Source organism: Aulonocara stuartgranti, assembly GCF_965226115.1.
Source record: "Aulonocara stuartgranti genome assembly, chromosome: 19".
NCBI classification, from domain to species: domain Eukaryota; kingdom Metazoa; phylum Chordata; class Actinopteri; order Cichliformes; family Cichlidae; genus Aulonocara; species Aulonocara stuartgranti.
The window spans coordinates 19,515,957-19,529,288 of NC_138955.1; the positions used below are offsets into that span (position 1 = coordinate 19,515,957).

At 42.3% G+C, this 13,332-nt stretch overlaps 3 protein-coding genes across 3 annotated transcripts; 2 read left to right on the top strand and 1 right to left on the bottom strand.

Moving 5' to 3' along the window:
• The first annotated feature begins 735 nt into the window (after positions 1–735).
• Positions 736–2,755, top strand: gjb10 (gap junction protein beta 10). The gene is made up of 2 exons (XM_082515637.1): positions 736–869; positions 1,258–2,755. The coding sequence occupies exon 2, from the start codon at positions 1,351–1,353 to the stop codon at positions 2,134–2,136; it is 786 nt and encodes a 261-aa protein (XP_082371763.1). The 5' UTR covers positions 736–869; positions 1,258–1,350; the 3' UTR covers positions 2,137–2,755.
• A 3,104-nt stretch (positions 2,756–5,859) lies between these two features.
• Positions 5,860–8,474, top strand: gjb3 (gap junction protein beta 3). Its single transcript, XM_082515636.1, has 2 exons — positions 5,860–6,020; positions 6,709–8,474. Exon 2 carries the CDS (start codon positions 6,756–6,758, stop codon positions 7,614–7,616), a length of 861 nt encoding a protein of 286 aa, XP_082371762.1. The 5' UTR covers positions 5,860–6,020; positions 6,709–6,755; the 3' UTR covers positions 7,617–8,474.
• Positions 8,475–9,203: 729 nt separating this feature from the next.
• hmgcl (3-hydroxy-3-methylglutaryl-CoA lyase) lies at positions 9,204–12,528 on the bottom strand. Its single transcript, XM_082515634.1, has 9 exons — positions 12,354–12,528; positions 12,101–12,184; positions 11,875–11,982; positions 11,669–11,764; positions 11,397–11,545; positions 11,240–11,303; positions 10,958–11,146; positions 9,975–10,100; positions 9,204–9,848 (listed from the first exon to the last, which is right to left on the bottom strand). Exons 1-9 carry the CDS (start codon positions 12,447–12,449, stop codon positions 9,747–9,749), a joined length of 1,014 nt encoding a protein of 337 aa, XP_082371760.1. The 5' UTR covers positions 12,450–12,528; the 3' UTR covers positions 9,204–9,746.
• Between the last annotated feature and the right edge of the window lie 804 nt (positions 12,529–13,332).

The following is a 13,332-nucleotide window of genomic DNA, read 5'->3' on the forward strand; positions in this document are numbered from 1 at the left end:
GTCTTATCTGCTTACCTATTCAAAGCTCCACAGTGAAGGCCATTTTTTGCACATATTTACTGTTGTATGGTTTTGCAAGGTTACAGGGACCTAATATGCTTCGTAATTTTATTCTTGCATGATTCAAATAATCCCAATTAATCTTAACCTGGGTTTTAGTGCAACTCACTTAAAGACCATCCTCCCTTTAAAGCTCGCTTCCTCCGTTTGGCTGCCCCTCACAAAAGTAGAGAGGGGCCGGTTCCAATCCAGGAATATCTAATGTGAACTGCAAAATATAAAGCAAAGAGTAATATGCAAATTAGGCATAATATACTTAAATAAATCTAACTCTAATGTAAAGACATTTAGAACAAGAATGAAAGTAGACGTTTGGCGTTACAGAAAATTTTAATGTTGAAATGACTTTTTTTCGGGAAACGTTATTTAGCGAATATGCAGATAAAAAAAACTGCAAATTAGCACAAACGTGCAGCAGACAGTGTAAATAGACATATGCATTCTTTCAGTTTACCTTAACTTGTGCCTGTTGCCTGTCTCTGCTTAAGCTTGTTGTTTCCCAGCTGAACAGGATCCACCACATCATTGATTTTTAATTAGTCTTCTAAAAAATAACAGCGAGGAGGAAAAAAAGTTGCATCGGAATTATTGTTGCATATTTCAAAGCAGCCAAAATAACTCCCCATGACTGAACACGTTCTAGGTGGAGCAGTTATTTCACCTGAACACACTGAGCTCGAGGCAGACGAGCGACTCCGCCCCTTCCACTCCCATCCTGTCGGGAAATGTTCCGAGAGTGTCATCGGAGAGGTTCGTCCAAACTCCGCTCCTGCGCTCCGACTTTGAACCGCGACATCTGGGTTTAAACTGTGAGTATTCACAGACATGTGTAAAGGAGTTGCTCAGATATTAAAGCGAGTTTGTTTCAGTGGATTTTTAGTGCTTGTTGTCTACTTTGGTTTGCGCTATTACGCGTTAACTGTTAAAACTGTGTGAAGTGGAAAGGCTGGTTTGACTTGACGGATTGAGACTCCGCACGCAGATGATTGCCAAAGTCAGACATTTTGCAACTGAAAACACACTGTATACGTTTTTAGTCTCTTTTCTGCTCGCGTTACACGGATTTGTGTATTTCACTGTCGCCCCAAATCCGTGTAAACACGCAAACGTGTACGCTTATGACCCAGCTCCTCCACACTTTGTTTCTTCTCCCTTTTTATGCATTTGTGATTCGACTGCGTTTTCTTCTTGTTTCAGGCTAGTTCATCCCTCACGTTGGTCTGTTCCACCAACGGCTGCCTCTCTCTTCCATCAGCAGCAAGAGAAGACAGACTGTGAACAAAAGTCATCATGAATTGGGTAGTTCTCCAGGGCCTCCTCAGCGGAGTGAACAAATACTCCACAGCCTTCGGCAGAGTTTGGCTCTCGGTTGTTTTTCTCTTCAGAATTATGGTGTTTGTGGTGGCAGCAGAAAAGGTGTGGGGAGATGAACAGAAAGACTTCACATGCAACACAAATCAGCCCGGCTGCCATAATGTCTGCTTTGACCACTTCTTCCCCGTCTCCCATGTGCGCCTGTGGGCCCTCCAGCTTATCTTCGTCACCTGCCCCTCATTCCTGGTGGTGATGCACGTCGCCTACAGGGAGGACCGAGAACGGAAAAATCAGCTAAAGTATGGCGAGAACTGCAAGCGTCTCTACCCAAACACGGGCAAGAAGCGTGGAGGCCTGTGGTGGACCTATATCCTGACTTTGGTCTTCAAAATAGGCGTGGACGCCACCTTCGTCTTCCTCGTTTACCACATGTACGAGGGCTACAGCTTCCCCAGTCTCATTAAGTGTGCACAGGTTCCCTGCCCCAACACGGTGGATTGCTTCATCTCTCGGCCTACTGAGAAAAGAATCTTCACCATCTTCATGGTGGTCACCAGCTTGGCCTGCATCCTCCTCTCCTTTTTTGAAATCCTCTACCTAGTCGGAAAACGCTGCCATGAGTTTCTCAGCTCAGCCCATCACTCTCGTCAGGTCATCACCCACTCAATGTCCAGTGGAAGCAAACTGATGGAGGCAAACGCTCTAAAGTCAGCGGAACAAGGCACCACTGAAAAGAAGTCGTACTATGTCGTCGTATCTTGAGATACTGAGAACATTACACAGACTTTATGAAAAAGACATGGGAAAGCAAAGCTGTCTCTCGCCATTCTACAGCAACTTCCTTAAAAGACTTGACAGAAGATTTTTCTTCTTCTCAGAGACTGAACTGCAGTGTAGTTTATTCTATATGGTTTTAAAAGTTTAAATTCTGCACTCCTCTCTGCTGTAGGGACTTATTTTACAGTTTACATTTCTTTAGCCCTTGCAGAGAATAAAAAACAATTTGTGCAAAGCGGTGTCCAACTGAGCCTTGAGATCAAATACATGAGTCACTCGCTGGTTTGGCGAGTAAGGTTTTACAAACACATGTGGTTTGTGTGTAAGATTTTCCTTCTGCTCTTGCCCAGCCTCAAGATGTTTGGTTCAAACTGTGTGCAGTCTTTCCCTCTGACTCAGACACTCAGTGTGTCAGACTCTTGGTGAACTGTATTTTTCATTATTTATCAAAAGGTTGGAAAGTTGCTGCATTTTACTTTCTGTATTTCCTGTGTACATGCAGTAGAGAACAAAGAGCAGTCAGTGATATCAGGGTGTTTATATTTCACTGTACTGAGATGCAGTTTTGTTGTGATTATTTTTCATTAAAGATTATAATTTTGCATTTTGAGTGTGTTTTTATTAGTGCAGGGTTGAGTCCTAGAGGTCCACACACTGCAGCATATACTGTATTAACTTCAGAATGAGAGCTGTAGTTCCAGTAAACAGATTCCCATGCAGAACAATGTAAAGCAGGCGGCCTGTCCAGAAAAGGATTAGAGGTTCTGTGGTTGGACTAAGGCGTCAGACTTTCTTCTCTTGTTTTCTTCCTTCATCCGTGTGTTTCATAAGGCCCTCTCTCATTGGCTGCACAAATTGCTTTGTTGCCATGAGCAGCGCCCTCATAACTTTTTACAGTTGATTGGTACTTTAAAACGGGCAGAGCAGGAACCTCCCACTCCTCGGTTTGTTTCATCCCTGCTGACGTGTGGATCCACCCAGCACAGGAATTTGCTATTCTGAATGGACAGCTTCAGTATTTACACTGTAAGAGAGATGAAGTAGATCTAAGGAGAGTTTTTTGCTCTCATTGAGACATGTAGACGTGAATGTTCAACTGGAAGTGTTAAAGTATATTTTAGTAGACACTCTTTTCAAAAATTACCCCTGAGGTCTGTAGATTATCGTAATAACATTCAGGAAAGCCACTTTCACCTTCACTGTGGAATGCCATCAGAAATATGACAGATGTGCACTAAGCAGAAAATTTTGTTTTGGTATGTGTGTACATGACTTAGGTCAAGCGATCCTTAAAATTACCTGAACTTTCAGAAATATTCTCCAGGCTGCCAGAGGTCCTTGTTGGGCCCATCTAGAGATGAATTAAATATTGATTGAGAGAATCTTAAGTAGTTGAGATTATTTGACTAATGCCCCCAAAACTCACTGGTACCGTCTGCCACAAATGAGAATATTTGCAAGTTTACATTGTCTTATATATTTAACTCGCTGTTGTTGAGTTTGGGGCTTTTGGTAGGAGAAACTTTGGAATAGGTGGTTGTTTCCCACCAGGTCCAGCACAATTAGATGCATTAGAAATGAGAATAACTGTAGTTAAGGCCATAATGTTTTCCTGTCATGGAACAATGCAGGTTTTCCTGAAGCAGTGTGACCAGTCATGATTTGGCTTATTAACATAAATTAGTCCAAGATTTTTTAGAGGATCCTTCCACAAGGGAAAAGGCACAAGACGAACGTGGACCTTTGATAGTTGATATTTTCTGGTGATGACAATAACCCAATAATAACTTTATTAACCTTCGTCACATAAAGTATTGTGTAATATAAACTGGCACTGAAATTTAGAGCAGCTTTATGTTCAGCTCTGTTCTGTGCTTGTTCTATGTGGTCTGTTTGTGTGGGTCTTTTCTTTAATGAGCCTCATCATCAGACCTTCCCTGGTGTATCTTCTCATCTTGCACCAACTTCCTCTGTTCTGTTTCCTTACTTTCATCACAACCAGAGAAGTGTTTATCCTGTCGTTTTGGCCTCTCACGTAAAGACTTGCCACGGTTGAGTCACAGACTGCATTTTTCCAGGCGTGCCTCATCTGCCTTGACTAGTTCTTCATTTAAAGTCTAGAAGACTCTTTTTTTTAACCCCTCCCCGAATTGAATGTAATTTCTGTCCACTGAACTGATCTAAGTTGTGAATTGCTGATGTTGTGCTGCCCTGCCCTCAGAGGATTTCCTGAAAAGCTCAGCTACAGCTGAAGCTTCAAGTTCAGCCATGTCATTTAAAGAGAGCACCACTCCAACAATCTGCATCTAGTGTTGCTTTTACATTTACAAAATGACACAAAGGTGTTTGTTGTTTGAATGCAAGACTGGAATATGTAAAGGAAGTTCTTTCTAAAGCATTTAAAGATATACAGTTGAATTAATTGTGGTTGTGCACATTTTCACCTGGTTCTGGTTCACAGTTCTTATTATATCTTTGTCTTTTAAGCGGTTTACAAGGTGCAAAGAGTAACAGTAACTTAACTTGATGATCAGGTTTGGTTTTGCACCGTGCATGTGACACCTGAACAGGAACTTCTGTGATTTCTGCGAACTTTTCCTGGACTTATTTTAACTTTTGTGTTTGGTGGGGAGACATGGCTATTATGAGCCTGTATCAAACCCATTAGGGCATTGTGTTTGTGATACTAAACAGTACAAACAAACCTGACTTATGTTATTGCATTATATTATTTGTATTCAAAGACTGAATAGAAATGCTTTCAGCACAAGAGCTGGCAAGTTGTAGCAAGGCCCTGGAATTTCAAACAAACAGACATTGGATGTTCCAGACAGGATCTTCATCTGCAAAATAATACAATAGTTTTTAACCTACAGATGATAAAGAGGAGACAAAAGCTGCAGCTTATGATCTTACAATGAAGAGGAGCTTGAGCGTTCTGGGAGTTTGTGAGTTGTTATCTGAGACGAGTAGACGTTTCAAAAAGCATAAAGGAAACACAATATTCAGCCTTGAAAGAAGAAAACTGATTCATTTACAAAGAAAAGAACACAAATCAAACAAATATATAAACTGATCTCCCCGCTAACAAAAGTCTAATCTTTTGCTTTAACCTCGTTAAAAGAAGAAGAAAAAAAGTAGTGTAGGGAAAGTTTCAACATGAAGAGGAAGAGTCACACATAACAACAAAAAATGTATTCACCTTAGGGTGTGTCCTCCTTTTAGTCTACTCTGTTAAGCACTCAGAAACAAGTTGAGGCAAGGCAGCAAACCCTGTTCTTGGAATCCTCAAACATAAAAAATGAAGCTAAGTGCTTTGCCTTTTAACCCTTTGAAAAATAAATAAGTAATATATTGAAGGGGTTTAATGCCCGTTAACGCTGTTCGATGAGATTTAATCAGTCAGATTAATATTGGTACACCTCAGAAGGTACATGTATGGGGAAGAAAACTCTTATTCATTGTGAAGTGATGATAAGTCTGATCTTCAGACCCTCAGAATGATTCCTGGTGGTCCCCAGATTGCCACCAGTACATTTGAACCAAGTGTGGTGATTGCTCCCGTATTTTCAAATCCTACCAGAATTACCCGGAAACAACGCAGTTCGTTGCTGTGATAGTTTTTATACTGTCTTGGCGAACAAGAGGCACATGGAGAGAGGGAGATGAGGAAAATCTGGGGGTAAGTTCTAGTCTTTCGTATTAACCACACCCACAAAGACATTTCTCAGCACTGCGCTCCCTTACCTGGCGAGCAGAGCCAAGTCTGTGCACTAAAGGAGTCAAACGAACTAAAAGAAACGACAGATCATCGGGGAATAAACACGTGCTTGCATCGGTTTGGAACAATTATGGATTAACCTTCTTGGGTTAGTGAAAACCTTTTTCTTCCTCCTCTTGATTTTGACATTTAAACTTCGTAAATGTACTTCGCGTTTGCGCAAGCTGGAAATGATCGCAGGCTGAGTGATCGATTCGCGGACTTTCGTGGAGCAATTTACGTAACTGTAATTTATCTCTGGTGAATGAGAAGAGCCATGTACGTACCGCGGTGTCCAAAAAGTCAAAAAACTAAACAAAACCCAAGACAGCCCGTGCGTAAAAGGCTTTTTTAACGACCTGTAAAGATTCCAAGAACCCGCGTCTACTCATAAACAAATTAACATGATAGGACTGGTGCTTATATATCTCCTTTTAATGTTTAACTGTTTAACTATAAAGTTCCAAAAAGTACATTTTATGTGTATAAGGTTGGGTGTGTTAGTGTTGGCTCAGCTATTTCCTTTTTGATCAAGCTGGCACGAAGCCGCCTCATAATTGCGTTTGTGGGTGTTTCTGGTAGCACTGATAGATTAGAAGTGGGAGCTGTTTTTAAATAAAAAATCAGCTTTACAAGATCCAGTGCCATTTTTTTCCTTTTAAGTAAGAAAATGTTTTTATTTTTAAAGAAAGCCTCGTATGTAAGAGCTCACAAACACTAACGTTCAGAGTCTCAAAGCAGATAATTCAGGTGATAGTGAATATATGCTCAACCATTCTTCATTTTACCACATCCAGGTCTGAAGAGAAACTGCTACCAAGATACTTAACTGCCAGACTAGACCATGGACTGGAAAACCTTTCAAGCCCTCCTCAGTGGGGTGAACAAATACTCCACGGCATTTGGGCGTCTTTGGCTGTCAGTGGTGTTTGTGTTCAGGGTGTTGGTGTATGTGGTGGCAGCAGAACGAGTGTGGGGTGACGAGCAGAAGGACTTTGACTGCAACACCAAGCAGCCCGGCTGTGCCAACGTCTGCTATGATCACTTCTTCCCCATCTCCCACATCCGCCTATGGGCCTTGCAGCTCATCTTTGTCACCTGTCCATCATTAATGGTGGTCATGCATGTGGCGTATCGTGATGACCGTGAGCGCAAGTACAAGGCCAAGCATGGTGAGAACACCAAGCTGTACAACAACACGGGCAAGAAACATGGCGGCTTATGGTGGACTTACCTGATCAGCCTCTTTGCTAAGACGGGCATTGAAATCGCTTTCCTCTATATCCTCCACCGAATATACAACAGCTTCTACCTGCCAAGGCTGGTCAAGTGTGAAGTGTCGCCTTGCCCGAACATTGTGGACTGCTACATTGGTCACCCCACTGAAAAAAAAGTCTTTACATACTTCATGGTCGGAGCTTCAGCCCTCTGCATCGTCCTGAATATCTGTGAGATCTTTTATCTCATCTACAAGCGCATTGTACAGTGTGCAAAAAAGGTTAAAAGACGCAACCGCGCCATGGACATCCAACATGACGACTTTGAGGACCCCTTTAACAACTCCAACCGTGTTGGGTCGAAGCATGATCTAAAGGAAAAGCCTTCATTCCTCAAATCTTCATACAAGTCTCCTCCATACAGACCATCTGCAATCAGACTTGAGGAGAAGATACGAGCCTCTGCTCCTAACCTATCTATCTCATGATCAGAGCTGAAACCAGGCCAAAGAGCAAAAGCTCTGCAGAGTTTGGGCTGCAATCCAAAGACAGAACTAAAAAAATGAGAGACTCAGAACAATGAGCCAAACTACATTCTGTCAGAGCCTGGAAGTTGAGTCATCAGTACTGGATTCATCCTGTGGACCCTTGTGTCCACATGCAACACTTAAGGAGCACATGAACTTTTGTTTTGGCTTGAAGCAAAATTGGTCTTTTAGTGATATGCGGTTTGAATTTTTTAATAAAGGTTCACTGCGCGGTGAGGGGTTGGTGGTGGTAATGAATCCTCCCTGCCAGTATCCACATGTCTGAGCACCCTACTTCCCGTTTTGCTTCTGTGATCCCTTTGTTTTAATTTGAACTTAAATCATGGATTTCCTTTCCCAGTTTTATAGTAAAGTGTTGTGCAGCAGAGTGTGGAGGCTCGTTTGGTGATACGTATGTTTGAGGAATAGTAGAAATTGTGCAAACTGGCTTAAAAAATGAGTTTTCTATTGCATTTAGGATCAACTATGGTAACAAAAAATGCATTTATTGTTGTTGCATTGTTCCTTCTGAATCCTTGGTAGACATGTTGCTTGGTCTCAGTTTATGCTGTAGACACGCTGTGTTTTGACGTACTTGTACACAACGCCGTCTGATCCAAGACCACTGTTGATTTTAAAGGTGAAAGGAATGCTGCTGTTTAATTCAGTGCTGGAAGACTGTGGACACACACACGGCTCACGGAACTGTATTCAAGTATTTTTGTGAGTCATTCATTGGCGACTGTGGAAGCTCTGAGGAATTGTATTTCCTGTCCTTGTTATTATTTCATTTTTATAATTGTAAAGATGTTAAATGTTTGGAATATGTTTCTGTTTGTTCTTTTATCAGAGCGTCACTCCATGCCAGTTCAAATGCCTAAAATGTCTAAAAACAGCCCTAGCTTCATCCTCTACTTTGTTGCTATTAAGAGCTGCCTTTAATCCCCTTGATTAATTTTTTTTTTTTAGGCCGATCTGTGATCAGGTGGGACGTCTGCTTGTCATTATATTATGTTCAAGTTGTTTCAAAAACATACGTTGATTTGAAAAATCAACATACGTTTGACAACTTTCACATTTGTAAACAAGTTAGAATTTAGATAACTACATAACTTAGATTTTGGTCACCGACTCATTCCTACGGGCTTTGCTTGTCTAAGATCTTTAGCGGACATTTCTGGAATCTCAATCTGCCTGTCAGGCTCACAAAGCCGGTTTTAAAAGGTGTAGCAGGAACCGTTTTTATCCTGAGTCATTTACGCAAGCTGGAAAATTACTATAGAAATGGTGAAGATGCACTCTCACCTCCATTGACTTGCATTGCAAACTCATCGTTACAAGGTACTAGTTTGAAACCCAGCTGGGGCCTTTCTGGAGAAGTTTGCATGTTCTCTGGTGCCCAGAGACGTACATGTCATGTTAACCGATGACTCTAAATTGGCTGTGGGTGTGAGGTACGGTTAAAAAGCACAAAATAAATGTGAGTATAGGTATAGCTACCTTTCAGGCCACGAATCATACCAGATAAGACACAGGTGATCCTTAAGATTCAAGACAATTTATCAATCTTTATTTTTAAAACAAAGTCTACAGAAACATTTGCATTTTAGATTTGAAAATAAATACATTTAAAATAAAAATAACCTGTGTCAATACAGTTTTTCACCAGCCAGCTCAATGCCTGAGTCGAGGATGGAGAATGATGGAAACTCAAACGGTGATGTCATCCATGCCCACAAGATGCTTACTGGATAATTTATTGTTATAAACAAAGTCTGGCGATCATGTCGGCTTCGCCAGTGCCTGGAAACTAATGCAAGCACACTATTAAAACACAGGCACACAGGTCATGATGTGATTACACTTACTTTACATAAGGCACCGTTCCAGCAATGCTGTCATATTAATATCCAATTAGATATTTTACTCCGATTTGACTGGCATAACCTACTGATCCCGATCTTCCATAGAAGATAAATCAACCCCCCCCCCCAAAAAAAAAACCAACAAAAAACACAGACAGCTCCAGGTTACATAATCACGCTTTAGTGTTCAGTCTGAGAGAGAGAGAGCCTCTGGTTTGTCGTTCCTCTACAGTTTGCAGGCTGCCTGTGCCACCTTGGAGCTGGTTTTCCTGTTGAGGGTTCGACAGATGAAAGCTCCAGCATCCATCAGCTTAGAGAGGTCGACTCCCTGGGGTACAGACAAAATTTAAGAGGTCATATTAGAGCACTTAAGCACGGAAGTCGTAATTATCTTCAAGCAGCCAGGTAGCAGATCGAGCAGCATCGACGCAGACAAAGTCTGAAGTCCTCCTACCGTCTGAATTCCAAGTCCGTGCAGCATATAAACTACATCTTCAGTTGAAACATTCCCAGAAGCCCCCTGGGCATAGGGACAGCCTCCCAGTCCAGCTACTGATGAATCCACCACACTGATTCCCATCTGAAAAACAAACAAACACAAAGCATAGAAATCAGGAAAACAGACAACAGTGACCAGCTGCAGCTATTCAAAAATACCAGGTTCTCTTTTAAAGAGACTGAGTGGTAATCAACAGCAAAATGGGGTGATTAAGAAAAAATACACACAAACAACATGGCACCACCAGCTGGAAGTTAATGGCTGTCATGTGACTTCCTCTATATAATCACACAAAGAAAATTGGAAGCAACAGAACAACTCTTCCTTTTCCCCCCTTTACAAACAATAAAAGCGTCAGCCTTGCTGCAGCTCACTCGGTGTACAGAGAGGTGTTCCTCACTCTCCTGCTCCGAAAAGCAGAACCACAAATAATGTTTTTCCTCTGTATTTTTTTAAAGAAGGTTAAAAAGTAGCGCCCAAGCTGGCAACAGTGAGGCAAACTCAAGCCTGATGATACAAACCCCGCCTAAAGAAATCAAATATTTGAGTACAATCCTGCAAACAACAGATCAGCTAAAAGGACACCCAATTATCCTTCTGCATTACTCAAAGATTAACCCTAGAACACTAACGTCAGGTGATTTTCACCCACGTGTCTTAGAAATGGTTGAATTCAAGAACAATTTTTTAATAAAGTTTTACCTAATCTAATCTTTAATAAACTGTCATCATATCTTTATTTTTAGGGAGCACATACCTTAAACACTTTAAGCTGTAAGCTAATGATAGTTATGTAAGAGCAGATACATGCTGGAGCAATAAGCTGTACATTTCAGGTCCAATGGATGCATGATCTGACAAGTCGACTATCAAAATAATCGTTTGTGGCAGCCCTAAAATATGTGTGTGTAAACAAAATAGTCTCAAACCAGCCTGACCTGTAAAGCTACAAGGATGTTAGCCAGAGCCTGGCCATAGGTGTCATGACAGTGCACCGCCAACGCACTGACGGGCACCTCTTTAATCACTGCCTCCAACATTTTAGTCATGCTGCCTGGAGTTCCCACTCCGATGGTGTCACCCAGAGAAATCTCGTAGCAGCCCATGGAGTATAGCCGCTTAGCTACCTGTGAGGCAGAGGACAGATTGAGCGGCAACATCAATTAATGCAAAATAGTTTTGCTTTTTTTTTTTTTTTTTTAAAACAAGCCATAACTCACATGTGCCACTTTTTCAGGTGCCACCTTGCCTTCATACGGGCATCCGACGACACAGGAGACATAACTGTGATGACAAGAAGCACATAAGCAAGAATTAGAGGGCAATTGAAGTGATTTAAAGATCTGCTGACAGTTGAGGGGAGGCCACTATTCTTACCCTCTAACTGGCACACCGGCCTCTTTAGCCGCTTTCATAACCTCGTCAAAGCGCTGTAAACTCTCATCTACTGAGCAGTTTATGTTCTTCTTGCTGAAGAGCTCAGACGCAGCACCAAATATGGCTACTTCTGGGGCTCCTGCCTTGACCTGAAGTAAATAAGAGCATTTCTTGTGAGGAATTAAACTGAAGCACCAACGATTGTGTGTGAAGATGGCGATGGAGGATGTTTATGTAGTGACGGTTGATGAGATTGGATGCTTGACACTCACAGCAGCCTGGAAACCCTGGAGATTGGGGGTGAGGACTTGATAAGTCACCCCGGGCTTCCTGCTGATACCCTTCATCACCTCCACCTGGTCTGCCATCTAACATTTGGATGACAGAAACCGGTCAGCAGTGACAGAAAGAAGTCATGCAGTTTGTGTATTGCCCTTAGCCGGATGTGCCAGCACTGTGTGTGCGTGTGCATACTCACCTGTGGAACCCACTTTGGGGAGACGAAGCTGGTAGCCTCAATGACGGACAGCCCCGACTCTGACAGCATGTTAATTAATTTAATTTTGGCCTCTGTTGGTACAAGAGTCTGAAAGTGCAAAGAGTTGGTTATGTAAGGATCGACATAACTAACTCGGGTAACTCTGTTATCACCTGGTGACGCAAAGCACGAACTATGCGCCTGCGCCATCGTAAACACACGCTACCTTCTCATTCTGAAGGCCGTCTCTTGGTCCCACCTCCACTATTTTCACCTTCCCTGGAAAAGCCTGGGCCGCTCTTACTCCAGCCTAAAACACGAACAGAAGAAACAAGTGGTGTTAAATTACCATCAGCTAGGGTTAGGGGCCTCGAACATGTAACGACAATTAGCATAACAGCAGGGGACGCTAACAGCTAGCGGACAAACACGGCCGTGCATCTAAGCAGCGCGTCATATCACACACAATTCAAACTCACTGCTCTGTGCGCCGCCGCGGAGCTGAACGACAGGCAGTGCTGCCCCATAAGCGACGTTAAAGCGTTCCTGTGGACGAGCTTCATGACAGTCGCCATGATGGTCCAGCCTCCGGTTTGACGTCACGACGTCCCTTCCAGGCGCGGAGTCCTCACAGGCTCACGAAAGCACCGCGTGGACGCCATCTATGGGCGAAAGGGTGGAACTGAAAGAATTGTTTATGATTTATGACGCGCCAAATCACAATAATAGTTTCCTCCAGGCGCTTTGTATCCTCTACAATACACTCAAAATCAAACGACCCACTGTGAGCAAGCACTTGTGGACAGTGGAACGAGAAAACTCAATGTTAGCAGGAAGAAACTTCAAGCAAAACCAGATTATTAATTATTATCTTTTAATTTTTAATTTAGCTCACTTTTGGTTTTCCTTGTGGCCAGATATGTTTCCTTTCCTTTTAAAATATAATTAGGTCCACAATATTTGTAATTTTGCATCTGTACACTATTACAGTGGCAAACTATGGATGAAAGACTATGTGTTCGTGGTCCTTCATTTTCAGAGCTTCAGTGGTAAATGGCAAGGCAGTTTAACCAGATAAAACATATAGAGTTGATTTATTGTCGAAGTGTTGAACTTGTGTTTGGTAGCTTTTATCTGTAATGTAATGGGGAAAATTCTAGTTTTCACATTATGTGTCAATATGACCTTGTGAAACAATGTTTCACTGTGTTATCTGCTAACTGTAAGGGCGTACAAGGACGAAACTCCCAAGAAGACCAGTGCCGGGATCTTCATGGGAAACTGCTCTCTGCCCAGCAACAGCCCATGGGACAAAAAACCTGTTGTAACGGAAAAGATACCGAGAGCTGTGTGTGGGTATAAAAGAGACCTGCAACATCTTAAGGGCAGAGCTCGCATGACTGTGAACTGTGATGTTTGATGTGTGTTGGCTCTCCCTGCATGCAGTAATTAAAATAG